This window comes from Meriones unguiculatus, chromosome 4 (genome assembly GCF_030254825.1).
Source record: "Meriones unguiculatus strain TT.TT164.6M chromosome 4, Bangor_MerUng_6.1, whole genome shotgun sequence".
Lineage (NCBI taxonomy): Eukaryota > Metazoa > Chordata > Mammalia > Rodentia > Muridae > Meriones > Meriones unguiculatus.
Window position 1 is genome coordinate 112,018,942 of NC_083352.1, and position 18,362 is coordinate 112,037,303.

The following is an 18,362-nucleotide window of genomic DNA, read 5'->3' on the forward strand; positions in this document are numbered from 1 at the left end:
CCTTTGAAGGCCAGTGTTTGAAGTGCTGTACAGTACACACTGAAAGCCATGACCTCTGGGGACTGTTTTCAGAGCAATTAAGCAGCACCCACATGAGACTGACACCCAGCCCTCTGAGCTGTGTCTCCCTGGAAGTGGGTTGGGCAGGGTGGGTCCCCAGTAATAAGAGCTCTTAGCCAGCAGTTCCTGGCTTGTGGGTGCCATGAGGACTTGGAAGCACTGGCAGGCAGTTTTACGCAGGGAGGAGAGGGGAAGGGAGCTTTTCTCACAGACTGTGAAGGAGCTAGAGAACACGTGAGCCCACTTTGGGGTGACAGCCTCCTCCAAGGCAATGAGTGCTCAGTCCAGGAGGCAGGTGGCCTCCCGTGCGCCCGCAAATTCAGGCTGTACTAGCGCAAAACCTCCCAGGGTAAAACCTGTCGCAGACTCCGCCCCTCCCTTTGAGGCTGAGGTGAGGTTCTTTCCTATGATAGCTCATAGGCAAGGTGCTGCAGTTCTCTAATTCCAGCTATGGGGAATTAAAGGCAGGAAAGTCAGGTGTTCAAGGTCATGCTTGTCTGTGCAGCAAGCTATATGCCAGCCTGGGATATAGGACATGACGTCCTGTCTCCAAAAAGGAAATCAAATCAAACTAAACCAAGATAACCTTGAGGAACAGACTATAAATGCAGGTTAAGAAACTAAAGTTTTGAATCAGACAGAGGCACTCAGATCACTGAGTTCAAGGCCAGCCTGGTCTACAAATCAAATCCAGGACAGCCAAGGCTACACAGAGAAACACTGCCTCAAAAAACAAAAGAAAACAATAACCAAAACTGAGGTTTGGGGAGATGATTCCATACCAAACCAACTAAACAAACAACAACACAACAAAGCAAACAAACAAAAAGCAATAGGCTCAATAATCTGGACAGATGGCACAGCATTCACTGCTCTTCCAGAGGTCCTGAGTTGGGTTCCTAGAGGCTCACAACCAACTTTAGCTCCAGGGGAGCTGAGCCCCTCTTCTATCCTCTGTAGGCATATGCAGGCAAAACACCCATACACATAAAATTAAGGTAAATTTTTTTTTTTTAAATTAGGGGCTGGAGAGATGGCTCAGAAGAGCCACTATTGCTCCTGCAAAAGGGCTCCGGTTCAGTTCCCAGCACTCACATCCTGGCCTCCAACTGTCCTTACCTCCAGTTCCAGGGGATCCAATGCTCTCTTCCAACTTCCATGGGCACCAAGCACACACGCAGTGCACATACACACATGCAGGCAAAACACACAGCAAACAAAACACAACTTTAAAAAAATGTAAACCCTTAAGTGTATTTATTATACAGTATTCTGCCTACATGTGTGCCTGCAAGCCAGAAGAGGGCACCAGATCTCATTATAGATGGTTCTGAGCCACCATGTGGTTGGTGGGAATTGAACTCAGGACTTTTGGAAGAACAGACAGTGCTCTTAACCTCTGAGCCATCTCTCCAGCTCCTGAGTACTGAGTCCTGGTTACAGTGTAGAACTCTGAAGAAAGAAAAAAGAAAAGGAAAATGGAATGTAACAAGCATGGGCATGGGAGAAGGACTCTAGGCCAGGGGTTCTCAACCTTCCTAATACTGTGACCCTTTAATACAGTCCCCCATGTTGTGGTGACCCCAACCACAAAGTCATTTCATTGGTCCTTCATAACTGTAATTTTGCTACTGTTATGAATACCTGATGTGCACATCAGAATGTTCACATCAGAATGTGAATATCTGACATGCAGGACAGCTGAGGGGGTGTGACTCACAGGTTGAGGGCAGCTGCTCCAGGCTCTTGTGCAGGTACGGAAATAAAGACAGACGAAGGACTAATTTAAATCCCCAGGGCCACAGTGGCAGAAGGTGAGAACTGACTCCATCATCGTCCCCTGACCTCTACATAGGTGCTTTAGCATGCATTCACACCTCCCCCAACAAACAGTAATTAAATTTTAAAACAAAAAATGACAAGGGGGAAGGTAGTTGCACACCCCCGTAATCCCATCACCTAGGAAGTGGAGGCGGAGTTCTAGGCCAGCCTGGGCTATACAGCAGGTTTCAGACAAGCAAGAGCTGTCAACAACCGACCCCCAATAATGATAGCTACTGTCGGGTACTTGGTCAAGTGACTGTGTTAACCATGTCACCCATATCTGGCGGGTGCTGTTATCATCCGGAAACTGACACATGAGGAGCCTGAGGCAGGGAGGCTTCAGGCTTTCTAGTGCTCCTTAGACACTGAGCCAGCACTCTGGAAGGTACCATACTTAGTACGTCCAGCACAGTGTGTGGTAGGCTCTACCACCTTGGCACCTAGTTGTGTGCTAGTTAGCAGCTGAGTCTTCATCTCCTGGTTCTTTCTTGCCTGACTTCTTCCCTCTGGAAGACCTACCCACATGCTCAAAACCCAACCAAAAAACTATGAAATTTACTACTCGCAGTACTGGGCACTGAACCTGGGGCCTCATGCTGTCAGACGAGTACTCTACTGCGGAGCCACAGCCCTTGCCCTATTTTCGTTTTTGTAGACAGGGTTTCTCTGTGTATCCTTGGCTGTCCTGGAGCTCACTCTGTAGACCAGGCTGGCCTCAAACTCACGGAGATCCCCCTGCTTCTGCTTCGGAAAGCTGGGATCAAAGGAGTGTGCCACCACTGCCCAGCTGGTTTTGGTTTTGGGACAGGTTCTTACCATGCAGTCCTCCTTGTCCTAGAACTTCTGGCCATCCTTACGCCCTGCCTCCTGAGTGCGGGGATTACAAGCATACACATCACAGTACTCAGCAAGTTCCTTCTTTTTTCTATAAAGACTTATTTTTATTGGGTCTGGAGAGATGGCTCGGCAGTTAAGAATGATGGCTGTAAGCCTAGAGAGCTTAGTGGTTATGAGCACTGGTCGCTCTTTCAGAGGGCTCAGGTTCAATTCCTAGCACTTGGAGGCTAGCAATGATTTGTAACTCCAGTTTAAGAGGGCCTGCATATGCCCTCTTCTGACCTCTGCCGGCACTGCATGTGTGTGGTACACAGACTTACAGTCAGGCACACACATAAAAATATTGACTGAGCGCTGGTGGTGCGTGCCTTAAATGTTAGCACTCTGGAGGCAGAGGCAGGTAGATCACTGCGAGTTCAGGGCCAGCCTGGTCTACAGAGTGAGTTCCAGCAGTAAAGACAGAGCTAGCTACACAGAGAAACGCTGTCTTAAAAAACAACAAAAGGAGTGCTGGCTGCTGTTCCAAAGGAATCGGGTTTGGTTCCCAGCACCAGCATGCAGATTCACAACTGTCAATAACTCCAGTTCTAGGTGATCTGAACACCCTGCCCTCTTCTGGCCTCTGTGGGTACTGCACACATGTGGTGCACTGACACACATGCAGACAAAACACCCATAATACTTATAATTTCAAACAAGCTGTTTTTTTGTTTGTTTTGTTTTCAAGGCAGTTTTTTTTTTTTCCTGTAGCCTTGATTGTCCTGAACTCACTTTTAAGACCAGGCTAGCCTAGAACTCAGAGATCCACCTGCCTCTGCCTCCCTGAGTGCTGAGATTACAGGCGCATGCCACCACACACAGCTTTAAAACAAGATTTTTTTTTTCAGTTTTTTTCAAGACAGGGTTTTTTTGTTGTTGTTTTTGTGTAGCTTTGGCTGTCCTGGACTCACCAGATGCCTCGAACTCACAGAGATCCACCCGCCTTTGCCTTCTTGAGTGCTAGGATTACAGATGTCATTTATTCTTTATGTGCAGCTGGACATCAGATCCCTGGAATGGGAATTACAGGAACTGAACTTGGTCCTCCAAAAGAACAGCACGGGTTCTTAACTGCTGAGTGCCTCCCTGGCCCTTAGACCAGACCACTTCTCACTATGTAGGTCTCAGGCTGGTACTGAACTCACAGCCATCCTCCAGCCTCAGCCTCCCAAATGCTAGGTCTAGAATGACTAGGGAAAGAAGCATCTGACCCATCTTCCTATGTCTGCTTGGCTTTGGCTAGTCACTGACGCTGGCCTTTTGTTGTTACACGCACAGTGTGTTTTGAGGCACTGTGCAGAGTGCCATCATCCTCTGCTGGTCCAGGATGGTTAGGCAGCCACACCACTCACCTGCTGCTGTTTAGAACTGACCCCTTTGTTTGCTATTGTAATCAGGCAGCTTCCTGAACTTGTGCTTCTCTTGCAGAGGCCAAGAAAGCCCACTGCTGGGTCACAGGGTAGCTCCTCTTTCAGTTTTTGTTCTGCGTGCTACTTGATGATTTACAAAAATAGACAAACAGAAAAAGGTAGGTAGAGTGTTGGCTCCTGGAAAGTGAGGGTGCCGGATTGTTGCCACATGACCGTTATGTAACCTGCTAATCATTATATAATGAAGTCTGGATACCAAGCACACAAGTCTTTGTTTGTATAAAATATGAAAATTGTGCCTCTCTGGAAACCTTGGGTCTTTCTGAAGGGAAATGTCAGGCATTTCCACCACGAGGGCTTCCCTCTTACCTGTCACAGAACACACAGATAGAAGGAACTCTTTGGCAGCCCCTTTCTCTTAGTGGAAATGCAAGCTTGTCATACTTGCTGAGTTGTTTTGTTTTTTTTTTTTTATTTTTTTTCAGAAAAGTCAGAACTGTTTGGAAGGGTGAGACAGCGTCTCACGTAACTCAGGCTGGCCCCAATTGTATAGGCAAGGACAGCCATGAATTTGTGACTTGCCGGCTTCTACCTCCTAAGCTCTGAAGTTACAGGTGGACGTACCACCACTCTAGCTCTTAAAAAAAAAGATTCTTTTAAATTACTATTATTATTTACACGCACGTGAATATAGAGATATATTTTGTTTTTTTGAGATAGGGTTTCTCTGAGTAGCCCTGATTGTCCTGGAACTCTGTAGACCAGGCTGGCCTCAAACTCACAGAGATCCACCTGGGTGTGCCTCCTGAGTGCTGGAATAAAAGGGGTGCACCACGGCCTGGACTCTTAAAAAGTTTATTTACTTTTTAAAATGATGAGTATGTGTCTGCCTTTAAATTATGAGTATGTGAGTGATGGTGCTCTCAGAGGCAAAGGCAGAATAGTGTTGGATCCCTTGGAGTCTGAGTTACGGTCATGAGAAGCCTAATGTGGGAGCAAAGAACAGATTGGATCATCTGAAAAAGCAGAACATACTCTGCCCCAAACTTGAATGTGGATTATACCAAGCTTCTGACAAGCCACTGGTGTTATTTTGTTGGTGTCACCATGGTTCCAGGGGTGACCCTACCATCAAACACCACCAGTTGGACAGCTCCTGATCAGACATGCACAGAGCTCCTGGGGAATACAGACAAAAAGGAACATGGGGCCTGGTGCAGACATCAGGTGAATACATATGTGACCTTTGGGTTGAGAGCTGAGATAAGATTACAAGAGTGTTGTGGGGAGCCAGAAGACAAAGGTCCTAAACTCCAGAAAGAAAACAAGACTGAACTGGAGCTGGACAGCAGCAAGCAAGACAGGTAAAGGAAGAGGTGCTGGGAAGGGCACTCAGATCCAGACCAGGATGAGGAGAGACAAGAGGGGTGAAAAAGCAAGGTGTAGTAGTCCATCTTTAATCCCAGCACTCAGGTGGGAGAGGCAGGTGGGTCTTTGTAAGCTTGAGGCCAGCATGGTCTACACAGTGAGTTCCAGAACAGCCAGGGCTACACAGTGAGACTGTCTTGAAAAAAACGAAAGTTCAGCCAATGACAAACGATGCTCCATGTCTTAGGAATGTGCCTGGAACGTGGCCAACACTAGGGATTCTACTGCAAATCAGAGTATATCTCAGTTTAAAAAAAATTTTTTTTTTTTAATTTCATGTATGAGTGTTTGTTTTGGCCTGTGTACCACATGTGTGCAATGCCCAAAGAGGCCAGGACAGGGCGTCTAATTCCCTGGGACTAGCATGTAGTTCTGGGACACCCAGGTAGTCTGGAAGTTCATCTCAGGGACTGTAAGTAAATGTAAGAAGCAGAAGGGTAGAGAAACTTATGAAGAGTCAAGTGGCAAGGTGTCAAGACGTAAGCTAGTGTAGACTGTACGGGTCTTGCAGGGAAACCAGGGAGGATTGTTTTTGGCCCTCTGGTTTCCATGATTAGGGAACTAAGGGAAATAAGAAACCAGCTTCATTCAGGAGACAGAGGCAGGCCGATTTCCACAAGCTGGAGAGCAGCCCCTGCTACAAATGTGTTCCAGGCCACCAGGATTACATACAGATCTCTAGACTAGCCTAGGCTATCTGTCTCAGACAACTCCTTAGTCTGTGCCCACTGTGTATTAAGCAATTCCTATGTAGTTCATTCTGCCTACATCTCAGTAGACAGCTACTATTGTTATTATTGCTTTTAAAAATATGATGTGGCTCAGAGACGTTAGTGGCGTGTTTACCGATATACCACTAATAATCAGTGAAGTCTCCCCGCCCTCTTTTTTCCTTGTTTGGAATCGAACGCAGAGAATGCATTCAGGCTATGTAAGAGTTCTAGGACTGAGCTAGAACTGAGCCCCAGCCTTTTATTATTTTTTTGAGGCAGGAGCTCCGTATGTTATTTACACTAGCCTTAGACTCACACTCCTCCTGGCTCAGCCTTCCGAAGTTAGGATTACAGAAAAGCGCAATGAGGTCGGCTATGGACTAACGGAAATAACGGATTCCCATTATTATTACTGGAGACGCAGTTTCGCTATGTAGCGATTTTATTTTGCCTGTATGTATGTATGTGCACTAGGTGTGTGCCTGGTACCCGTGGAGGTCAGAGAGGGCATCAGATCCCCTGGGACTGGTGTTACTGATGGCTGGAAGCCGCCACGTCGGTATTGGGAACGGAACCCAGGTCCTCTTCAAGCAACCAGTGCTCCTAACTGCTGGGCCCTCTCCTGAGCGCCCCCACCCCTGCCCCATCCGCATCTTAACCTGGGGCGCCAGGAGCATCACCCACAGCCCTCTCCAGTCTCGCGTGGCCTCTGCCTCTGCTTTCGCTCTCTACCCTCCGCGGTTCCGTCTTTGAAATGGGATCGCGGGTCACCACGTTAGTCCGGGCTCTTGAGCGCTGTCCCGCCAAGAGAAAGTCAGCAAGGTGGAAAAAAACAATCTCCCCGCTCTGGAACCTGTTTCCATGACAACCTGGCCACCCAGCGTCGGCCGACCGCCGCGCGTCACTTCCAGAGCATTTGTTTCCGGGTTCCGCTAGTGCCTCCTCGAGGATCCCTAAGAGTGAGGGCGAGTTCGGCGAAGAAGCGCCAGTCCGCCGCCTCCGGCCACCTCCTCTCCGTTCCTCGGTCTCACCTGCTCGCCTCTGGCTTCCGCCTCTGCTTCCCGGGCCCAGCACGCAGCCGCGAGTCGGCCTCTCTCGGGGCCCGCCTCCGTGCGTCACTTCCGGGCCGAGTGCTTCCGGGCTGCTGCAGCTCCGGTCCTCTTCTCGGTTCCCGGAGCCGGCGGGAGCGGCTGGGGTGTGCAGGGCCGTGCGGGGCCGTGCTTCGGCGGCGCTCGCTTCCCCGGCGGGCAGCGGCGGGTGAGTGCGGGGCGGGCAGGAGGGCGGCTCCCTATGCGCGCTGTTGCGGGCCAGGCCCTCAGCTCAGTCCCCGCGGCCGCGGCTGCCCTGGACGACCGGCCGCAGCCCTCGCTCCGGGGCCACCGCGTACGCGCGCCCGGTGCTCTCGGAGGCAGGGCCCGCGCCGCGGCTCGCAGCCGGGAGGGAAGGCTGACCTGGCTTTGCACTCACCGAGTGACCTTGGCTGAGCCGCTCCGCCTCGGGAGCCTTGGTCTCCGGGTCTGTGAGGAGAGATGTGGCGGCCTTCCGGGGCCGCGGTGGGCGTGGAATGAGAGGACGCGGGCGTTGCACGGTGTCGGAGTACAGCAGGTGTCTAATGACAGGTCCCGGTATTTCATTGGCAGACCGAGGGGCGTTAGCGAGAGCTTGCCAAGCGTGTGCGATGCCTTGGGTTCCGTCCCCAGTCCCCAGCACCACCGACAAAAGACCCTGCGAGTGGACACTCCTTCCTTTAAGCCTGGCTGTTTTCCCCGCTGCTATGGCGGTCAGAGACAGGCGGCTCCCAAAGCAGGGAGTAGCTGCGGCAGGTGTTTACGTCCCCTGCAGAAAGGGGGCCATGGCTCCCTTCAGAATCCCGGAGAGAGGCGGCTGCGCGGAGGGAAACCAGACTCCAACACTGCTTAGGTTGTTTTCAGAGCGTTGGAAGTCCCCCGTGGCAGTGTTTGTGGAAGCTAGCAGGGTTGTGGGGACCCTGTATTGTTTTACAGCCAGCAGGAGAGGCGGCGGGTGGGCCTGGGAGCCTCTTGCTGAGAATGAATGCGTAGAGGTTGGTCAGAGAGAACGGAGGTAGAGGCGCATCCCTGATCCTGTTTGGACGCAGCAGCTGGACCAGGGGTATGTAAACGTGTAGACTGGAGAACTGGGACCCAAATAGCCCCTGGGAGGGAATGGCTTTCAGTGCCCCGAGGCACATTGTTCTTGAATGGGCCGGCGGAGGGAAAGCCGAACCAGTGCTCTACTTCCCCGATTCATTTGGTCCTCTTCAGCCGAATTTTAAACGCACTCGGGTTTCCACATTGGGCGTTTTAAAGAATAATGGTTGATAAGGCGCCTAGGCACCAGCTTCGCCTTCACTGACTTGCCCAGATTGTGGGTGCAGGAGGTGCTACCCAGAGCCGGCGGCACTAGGCATCCTTCTGCTTCTCTGTTCCGGATATTCACAGAGCTCTGTGTTTTCCCCTGCCAGCTTGGTATGGGTTGGCATTCCAGTCTTTGGGTTGCTTGGAGAAATTCACAGCTTCTGTCGCTGGTCTGTCTTGCTCTTCTGTAACCAGGCTGTGTTTAGCAGAGAACGTGTTTTTGTTGTGCTTTCAAGAGTGCTGGGTATAAATTGCTGGCTCTGTGCTCAGAAAAGACACCAGTTAGGGCCAGCCACAAGACAGCATGTATTCTTAGGAAATGTATTCAGCAGGGATGATGTAACTGCCTCGCTGCTGGCTGGTTTCTGGCCAGCCTCTCTCCTGGGCTCTTGAGCTTACATCATAAAGAGGTTGGTGGCTCTTCCGACCTATTTGGTGTGGGAAGATGGCAGTTTTGCTACTACCAGACTGCTTCCTGGACGCAGGGCGTTTTGACTGACAAAGCCTTTCAAGGAGCCCACCCAGAAGATCCGGCAAGACAGCTTTTGCCTAGGGTTAGATTCAAATTCAGGTCTCAAATCCATTTCTTTCTGGCCCTTTGACTTCGGACAAGTGAGCTGACTCTCTGCGCTCCATTTCCTCCTTAATATTGGGGTTGATCTTACTGATTTTTGGACGGCTGGCACAGGGACCTGCATATGCTGATCCTTTTGTAATTGGGACCAATTGTAGCCAGAGTGCACTGAAGGAGGCCTTGAAAGGAGTGCACACTGAAAGAGTGCACTGAAAGCTAGGCCTTGGGATCTGTTGCCCCCCCCATTTTTTTTAAATTTATTTTTATTATTTATACAATGTACACCCGCATTCCAAAGAGGGCACCAGATCTCATTACAGATGGTTCTGCTCCACCATGTGGTTGCTGGGACTTGAACTCAGGACCTTTGGAAGAGCAGCCAGTGCTCTTAACCTCTGAGCCATCTCTCCAGCCCCGTTGGAGACAGTAACTGCAGCTGAGCTTCCGACCCCTCAGCTGCTGAGAGGATGAGATGGGAGATGTGATTAAAGTGAGGAGCCTGTCATGTCACCTGAAGCGCAGTGGGCCCCCCGTCCTTGTTTCATTCTCCCGCCCCGTCGTGTGTGGTGTGTTCAGGGATTCACACCTGTGAATGCAGCCACAGAGGAAGCCAGAGGTCCACACTCTTACCGCTCCACCTTTGTTGTTTATGTGGCTTGTTTTCCTTTCATGCATATCTAGACGATGCGCATATCTTTGACTCCCAATGAGGCTTTCAGATCCTCTGGAACTGGAGTAACAGAATGTTGTGAGCCGCCATGTGGGTTCTGGGAACTAAATCCAGGTCCTCTGGAAAAGCAGCCAGTGCTTTTCACCACTGAGCCATCTCTCCCGCCCCTCTCACCGTTTTTTTTTTTCTTTTTTATTTAATGTGTGTATTCTCCTTGAATGTATGTCTGTGTACATTGGGCATGCTGGGTGCCCACAGAAGTCAGAAGAGGGTGTTGGATCCTCTGGAACTGGAATTATGGACAGTTGTGAGACATCATATGGGTGCTGGGAATCAAAGGCAGGTTCTCTGCAGGAACAGGTGTTTTTAACCACTGAGCCCTCTCTCCAGCCACCACTACACCACTATCTCCCACCTCTTTTCCTCCTCCTTTTCTTTCCATTTTTAAATTTTATTATTATTATTATTATTTTATGAGACAGGGTATTACTGTATAGCCCTGGCTGTCCTGGAATTCACTATGTAGATCAGGCTGGCCTTGAACTCAAAGATCCATATGCCTCTGCTGCCTGAGTGCTAGGATTGGAGATGTGTGCCTTTAGTGCCTAGCTTTTTGTTTTGTATTTTGAGTCAGGATCTCTCACTGAGTCTGGAGCTTACCTGTTCTTGCTAGGATGGCTGTTCATCAAGCCCTCAGGATCCTCCTGTCTTTGCTTACCAGTGGGAAGACCCTTAGGATGGAATCCAGGGTCTCATGCATGCTAGGTAGGTACTCCGGCACCAAGCCACCTCTAGGACTTTTTGGTTTTCAGACTTAGCAAAGACCAGTTCCTGCTTCTGAAGCAGGAGGGAAGCTTCTGTAAGATCAGGAGTAGCTGTGTGTATCCTCTTTGGCTGACGGTGAGTTTGTACTGAGAGGATTTGCATGCTTGGGTGGTTGCTGAGCTGTTCAGCTAGAACTGGTCTAAGCCTGTCTTCGTCACTGAGGGCCACTGCTATCCTGTCCCCCACCATAACCAGACCAGGCAGAAGGTGGGTGCTTTGTAAAATACTTGGGGCACATGGGCCTCGGGGTTGTCAAGGGGCACAGGCTCACTGTGTGTTGCAGGGTGCGTGATATGCATATTTGCAACTCATTGTTCAACTGATCCTGTGGCCCCACTGAGAGACTGAAGGGTCACTGTGTGTGTACACATCCTTTACATCATTGATTCTGCCAGTGGCATAGGTGATAGGCATATTTGCAACTCATTGTTCAGCTGATCTTGTGGCCCCACTGACGACTGTAAGGTCACTGTGTGCGCATGCGTTCTTTACATCAATCCTGCCGGTGGCATAGGTGCACCAGTGCTGAGTGTGGGAATTACAGGCAATGGGGAGATGCTGAGAGTAAGCTAGGAAAAGAGTACTGAAAGTCAGTCACTTCCATTTGTGGCTATCCCAAGGAAACAAGTGAAGGGCTGGGAAGGTTGGGTTGACTCAACATGACACAGCAGGAGGTCTTCGTGTTGGAGCTGAAACCTACAGGTGCAGCAAGCCAGTCATCCAACAGCCAAAGAAAGTTACAAACAATGTGTAAGCCAAGGTCCTGGTACAGAATCAGCCTGGCACAGTTGAGGAGCAAGGGATTGAATGGCTGTTGCTTAGAGGGAAGCTAAGACTGCTGTGAGAGGGAGTGTGACCTCACGGCCTCTGGCTGTAGTCATGACCTTTCTGTGTCCCCCAGGTCCATTTGTTTCTGAAGTGTTGGGTGGGTGAAAGAAGGGGTGTCTTTCTGGTCCTTGGTTGTGTGTTCTGACCTAAACTGTTTCCAAGGCTGTCATGGACTCCAGGCAGTTATGCCCTTTCTCCTGAGTGTTGGAACTACACCAGTGAGTGCCTCCCACTTTGCTGCATGTTCTACCTCACCCCACTGTTGAGGCTGCTACTCATCTCCCCAAACTGGAGACCCTGGGCTGTGGCTTACTGAGGCCAGGTAGTTCTGTGGATGGACCCTGTGATTTGTAGCCAAAGCACAGATCTACTAGAGGACCCCACAGGCCAGCCCCAGCACCCCAGGGTGCAGCCCATTCCTTTACCCTACCCTACCCACTCTTAGTGATGCCGATGAGCTGTCAGCCCCACCTGAGCAAGGTGCAAATTTGCTCACCAGCCATACTGTGGAGCGCTGGCTAGCAGTGTCTGGTCAGTTCACACCCAGCTTCCAGGAGCCTTCTTGAGAAAGCCTGGTATCTTGAGGGTGGATTCCTTGCCAGGGCAGGAAAGGCTGTCAGGGCCTTCCTTACTTAGCCACATCGTGCAGAGCTTTGTGTGCTGATCTGGATTCCTGAGAAAAAGGAACCAAAGGGCTCTGAACTCAGACTTTCAAGCCCATGCATTGCTGCCTCACTGTTGCTGGTGTGCCCTCCTGAGCCATGTTTTTCTACAGTGTGTGACACTGGAAGTATCACTGTGTTTACAGAGGTCGCCTGTGAGCTGCTGGGCTTACTTTTCTTTGTCCAGGACAAAGGGGACAGCAGTCTGCCTGGTCTCTACATTCCTTTTCTAGTTGCTTGAATTGAACTCCTTAGTGACTTATGTTGCCTTTCACAGAAACCCTGGCTGTGTGTTCTGCTGGGATTAGACCCAGGCTCTCTCACTCCGAGCAGTGCACTCCAGCTTCCCCCATCAGGAGCAGCAGTTGGTGTGTCCTCCCCTCCCCACTCCCTCACTCCACCCCAGTGCCAACCATCTTTCTTTGTCGCCTGGTCTTTAGCAGCCTCCTTTCTGTCGGTGCCAAGCTCTTTCCTGCTCCAGGAAAAGAGGGTGTGGTGGCTGGTCCTGAACTCTGATCTTAGCTCCACCTTGGGAGTTTTGTGACGCTGGGTGCTGCCTGTCTTCAGGGGCCACGGTAAACTCAGCAGTAAGGGACTTAGTACCTGGGAATGCTCTGTAGTGCCTGCTCAGCTCCCTGCTGCTACCTCCAGCATCACACCCTCAGCCTGGCAGTGCTTCAGGTCTAACTCTGCCTTGGGGCTTTCCCAAACTCCTCCTCCTGTGACACCAGGGCCAAGTGCTTATGCTCCCTGAACCCTGCCCTCAGGGGCATTAGTCATTCCTGTGAGCTGGTGAGCTGCAGAGTCTTGGCCTGGTTTGTTTTCACCTTGCACCAAGTATGTATTTCTGAATCTGCCGGGTGGAGAGCACACGGGGACCATCTGGGCTGAAGAGCCAGCATACCCCAGGCCAGCTCTGGGCTTTACTCTTCTTAGCATTCTGAAGTTGGAATAGAGACTAGTCAGGTGGATGATGGTTTCCTTTTCCCTCCTTTTCAGAGCATGCGCTGGTCCATGGGCACCATGCCAGTTCTTCATGTGATGTGCCAGCCTCCAGTCCCAGAGCCACGAGGGAGATGAGGTAGCCCTTAGGTTTGATTGGGGAAGCCCAGTTCAATGGATACGAAGTACAAGGATGACTTATTTCGGAAGTACGTGCAGTTCCATGAGGGCAAAGTGGACCCCACCCCCGGCAAGCAGCAGCCTGGCAGCGATGAGTACCTGCGAATGGCAGCGGCCACCCTGCTCAGCCTGCACAATGTGGACCCCTTGTATCGATTTCGGCTGATCCAGTTTTATGAAGTGGTGGAGAGCTCCCTCCGCTCACTGAGCAGCTCCAGCCTGAGCGCTCTGCACTGCGCCTTCAGCATGCTGGAGACGGTGGCCATCAACCTCTTCCTGTTCCCCTGGAAGAAGGAGTTCCGCAGCATCAAGGTGAGGTGGGGTGGCTGCCTCCTCCTGCTGCTCCCTGCTGAGTGCATGTGCCCCTGTTCTCAGCCTGTGGGCTCCAAGCAGCCGGGAACTGGGGTGGACCAAAGGCCAGTTGGGGGGTGGGGATGTATGGGGGGTCTGGTTTGAGAGAAGATTCTGCCTGGAACGGGGGTGGGAGTGGGTGGAGAGACGGCACCAAGCCAGGCTGGAATCCTGGCATGTTCCATTTGTTTGTGTGTTTGTTTGTTTATTGTAGTGCTGGGGATTTAACCTGTGGCACATGCTCGATCCCAGAGCTACATCCCCAGCCCTGGTGTGTTCTTGAAACTTGGACAGACGTTTGTCACAAAGGACATTCTCAGGGCTTAGTGTCACATTCCCTGAAAATGCATCCCCTGTGTTTCCAAATGTGGAACAGAGCCTCACACCTACACAGAAAGCTGATGGGCTCATTGGCCTCATAGGGACCACAGACGCCCCTTGCGGTGATGTGCATTTAGTATGCTCTCACCTCTGGTCTAAGGCAGAAGCTCCCCATCTCTCCCTGCTGGTCTCGCTCTACATTTGGTTTGAACAGGCCGGTCTGTAGCATGCCTCTTTTTTCTGCCCACTCTCTCCCTAGACCTACACGGGCCCTTTTGTTTACTATGTCAAGTCTACATTGCTGGAGGATGACATCCGAGCCATTCTGAAGTTCCTAGGCTACGAGCCTGAGTTGGGGACTTCGTACAAACTCAAAGAGCTTGTGGAGTCCCTCCAGGTGAAGATGGTCTCCTTTGAGCTCTTCCTGGCCAAGGTCGAATGTGAGCAGATGCTGGGGATCCATTCACAGGTAAAGGACAAGGGCTACTCGGAGCTGGATGTGGTTACTGAGCGCAAGAACAGCACAGAGGATGCGCGTGGTTGCTCAGATGCCCTGCGCCGGCGGGCGGAGAGTAGGGAGCACCTGACCACTTCCATGGCCCGTGTGGCACTCCAGAAGTCAGCCAGTGAGCGGGCAGCCAAGGACTACTACAAGCCCCGAGTGACTAAACCTTCCAGATCGGTGGATGCCTACGACAGCTACTGGGAGAGCAGGAAGCCCCCCTCAAAGGCCTCACTGAGTCTGCGCAAGGAGCCCCTGGTTGTGGATGTAGGGGATGATCTGAAGGACGAGATCAGCCGCCCGTCCCCCTCATTGTTGGCCATGTCCAGCTCCCCCCATGGTAGCCCTGATGACCTTCCCTCCATCTCTCCCATCAATGGCCTCAGCCTGCTTCGCAGTACGTACTTTCCCACTCAGGATGACATGGACCTATATACGGACTCGGAACCCAGGGCCACCTACCGCAGGCAGGATGCTCTGCGGCCAGATGTATGGTTGGTCAAAAATGATGCCCACCCCATCTACCACAAGCGGTCACCCCCCACCAAAGAGTCTGCCCTCTCCAAGTGCCAAAATTGCGGTCTGTCCTGCAGCTCCCCCCTCTGTCAGCGCTGTGACAGTGTTCTAGTCTGTCCTTCGGCCTCCAAGCCCAGTGCTTTTCCCAGCAAGGCCTCTGCTCACGACAGCCTGGTCCATGGGGCACCTCTGCGGGAGAAGTATGTGGGCCAGACTCAGGGCCTTGACCGGTTGCCACCTGTCCACTCAAAGCCCAAGCCCTCCACCACAGCCACCTCCCGCTGTGGCTTCTGTAACCGTGCAGGTGCCACCAACACCTGTACCCAGTGTTCAAAAGTTTCCTGCGATGCCTGCCTCGGCGCCTACCACTGCGACCCCTGCTGCGGAAAAAGGGAGCTGCACAAGTTCACACCCAACAACCAGCTAAGCTACAAATCCACCCAGTTCTCCCATCTTGTGTACAGATAGGCCCCGTCCCCACCTTTTGCTACAAGGGCTACACCTCTGACCTGGCTTGGTCCTGTCCAGGTGGCAGAGCAGCACCAGAAGTGCAGACCTGAGCTTGACCATGGAAGCAGCAGGGTCACTGCTCTGTCACACAGGAGTTCACTTCCTGTTTCACACTGCACCCAGAGACTGCTGTGTGGTCTGTGGGACAGGACGGCATTTCCACTCAGTCACTTCAGTGACCTCTCCACTCCCTGCTCAGCTACTTTGGGTTTGGGTTCCCTTGAAAGAAAGCCTCTGTCTCGGGGATTCTCGACACACCTGCGCACCCACTGCAAAGCAAGCTTGGACTGGGAAGGAGCCTTTGTTTGGATCCTCTTCAAATGCCCACCAGGAGTGGCGAGCTGGAGGCCTGCTGGCTTGTGAAATGAGCCCTCCTGCCACACTGGGCCTCTGACAGCTCGCCTCTTTTCCTGCTCCCCTGATACAAGGATCCCTTGCCCCTATAATAGGTATCAAAGGGGAACCAAGTCCAGTATTAGCTGAATGCCATCTTGCCAGCTCCACAGTCAGCCCACAGTGTTGGTGAGCTCTGCTTGGCAACTGGAAAGTGGACTCCACAGCAGGACCGATGTCCCCTCCTGTTTGCATACCACCCCTTACTGTACTATACATACAGAGTTTGAGGTTTATTTTTAAATGAGTATTCAATTTGCTGTGTGTTTCAACATGGTGAAAGAAATTTATGATATGGTATTTATAACGGTGCCCTGGGTCCTTTAGTCTTCCAAGGGGGCCGAATGCCCTTTCCCAGTGTTTCTTCCACTTGCTACGGTGGAGAGAGCCTCAAAGTAGGGGACTGACAAAGCCCATGTTTCCTCCCACGGCAGTAGAGAGCTGCTCTCTTCCCTAAGTAAATATCCACCTACCTCCAGTGTGCACTCGGGGGTTAGCATGGTGCTGAGGTCTACAGTGACCCCAGTGACAAGGTGGGGACCTCAGCCCTCACATCTGTAGCTCTGGTCTTGATGCCTGCTGAGCATGACTCTCGTACCCCAAACCTCGAGTTTTTTTTAGAAGGAGTTCAGGTGGGGTTCTCTCCACCCCCATCTAGCCTTCCTCACTGGTTCCCAGGGCTGTAAGCAGCGGCTCTCAGTCGTTTTGCACTAGTGGGCAGAGGTGTGTGCCCATCAGAGAGATGCCACTCAGTCAGTTTCCTTGCTTCCTGTTATAAATTACCCACCTCTGGATTTTCCTTTATGGGGAGCCGAGCGGGAATTTGTAACTCACTTCCTTGTGAACTGTTAACACACTTCAGCCATAGACAGTTGTGCTATCTGTTGTTTGGGATCTATGTGCAAGTAGGGTTTTCCCAAAGAAAGGCATCCAAGCTCTGGAGCAGGCTTGATTCTGGCCAAACCCTGAGCCACTGTGAATTTGCTGGTGTTCTTCTAACTTACTGGAGTGATTTTAAGGTTTTCCAAATCTTACCATGGTTCTTTTTTATCTCTAGCTGAGAGCTCACATGTAGATAGGTGTACATATAGCCGAGTTGGGAAATTTTATTAGAGACTGGCCTCCTGGGCAGCTGTCTTTGATGTTCCTTCCACACTTCAGAACTGATGATACCTGGCCCACTCCTGAGAGCTCTAGTTTTCCATTCCAGTTACTCCAGCATTGCAGGGACTCTCAAGGTGGGCAGACAGGTCGCCTGAGGAAGTGCAGTGTGCTTTCTACCAGGAAATCCTGTGTACAGACTAGCAAGGCCTCACTCCTAGGTGTGTCTCACTATAGGAGATTGCTGTGATCTGGACAGTTGAGTATATGCTAATTTAAAAATGCACATATTTTGCATTTGATTTCTACAGAGTTGAAATGTTGAGAGATTAAAAAAAAACTAAATAAAGTGTCTTCCATTGTTAAATGAAGTGTTGATGGTGTACAGCCTTCTCTGGCTTCCCTCATTTGTAGCACTTCTGGCCTAGACGCTATAGTTAGTTCAGGTGACAGGACTCAGTTACTGCCTGCTCATCTGGAGGAGATGGGAACTAGGCCGAAAGGTCAAGCTGCCCATTTCCTCAAAGCAGGCTGTGTTCTCTGGGAGAAATAATTGTTGGTGGCTGCAGAGATTATTAAAGATGCCCCCCCTTTTTTTCCTGCCTCCTGATTTTTCTCATTAAAGGCATGTTGTACCATACCTGGCCAAAGATTTTTTTTTTTTAAACTTAAAAAAAAAAAAAACAAAAAACCCAAAACTTGACCAGTGGTGAGATGTCACAATGGTTAAGAACACTGGCTGCTCTTCCAAGCACCCAGGGGCAGTTCCTAGCACCCACACTGTGGCTCCCCAGTTCTAGGGGATCCAGCAACCTTCTGGCCTCTGTAGGCACTAGGCACAGACATGGTATAGATCCATCCAAGCAGGCAAAACGCCCACACACAAAATTTAAAAATTACTTCGTGTGTGTGTTTGCATCAAGGTCAAGGCCCCTACAGGATGCTGACTCGGGGCACATGGGGGAATGAATCCTGGGCCTTGTGTAAGCTACACAAGTGGCGAGCCCCTGAAGTCGTCTGTCCCAGGTGGACGGACAGGTCTTCAAGTTGCCACCGCCTGTTACCAAGGCCGCCCTGCAGAGCAGTTTTGTTGTTCTGTGTATGCGTGTTGACGTATGAGAAAGCCCTTCACTGGGCAGGACCTTGGTTAAACCCAGAGTTCATGGATACAGTGACTTTCATAGAAGCTGGTTTGCCAGGGCCTAAGCTTTGCTTACTCTAGTCATGCTTTGTCACGTGTTCTAGCCTCCTGATTTCCTAAGAACTGGCTGCCTCTCCTCAATTCCTTCCTATCTGCATGTGCTGTTCCAAGGTACCACTGTGGGCTGAAGGCAGATCCCT

The 18,362-nt window shown here is 51.1% G+C and overlaps 1 protein-coding gene across 1 annotated transcript; it reads left to right on the plus strand.

Moving 5' to 3' along the window:
- Positions 1–7,393: 7,393 nt before the first annotated feature.
- On the plus strand, positions 7,394–17,388 carry Spata2 (spermatogenesis associated 2). The gene is made up of 3 exons (XM_021637711.2): positions 7,394–7,528; positions 13,205–13,639; positions 14,259–17,388. Exons 2-3 carry the CDS (start codon positions 13,322–13,324, stop codon positions 15,483–15,485), a joined length of 1,545 nt encoding a protein of 514 aa, XP_021493386.1. The 5' UTR covers positions 7,394–7,528; positions 13,205–13,321; the 3' UTR covers positions 15,486–17,388.
- The last annotated feature ends 974 nt before the right edge of the window (positions 17,389–18,362 follow it).

Coding starts and splice junctions, on each gene's coding strand:
- Spata2 (XM_021637711.2), top strand. CDS start 13,322: ATGGATACGAAGTACAAGGATGACTTATTTCGGAAGTACGTGCAGTTC. Junction 13,640..14,258: donor AGGAGTTCCGCAGCATCAAG/GTGAGGTGGGGT, acceptor CTCTCTCCCTAG/ACCTACACGGGCCCTTTTGT.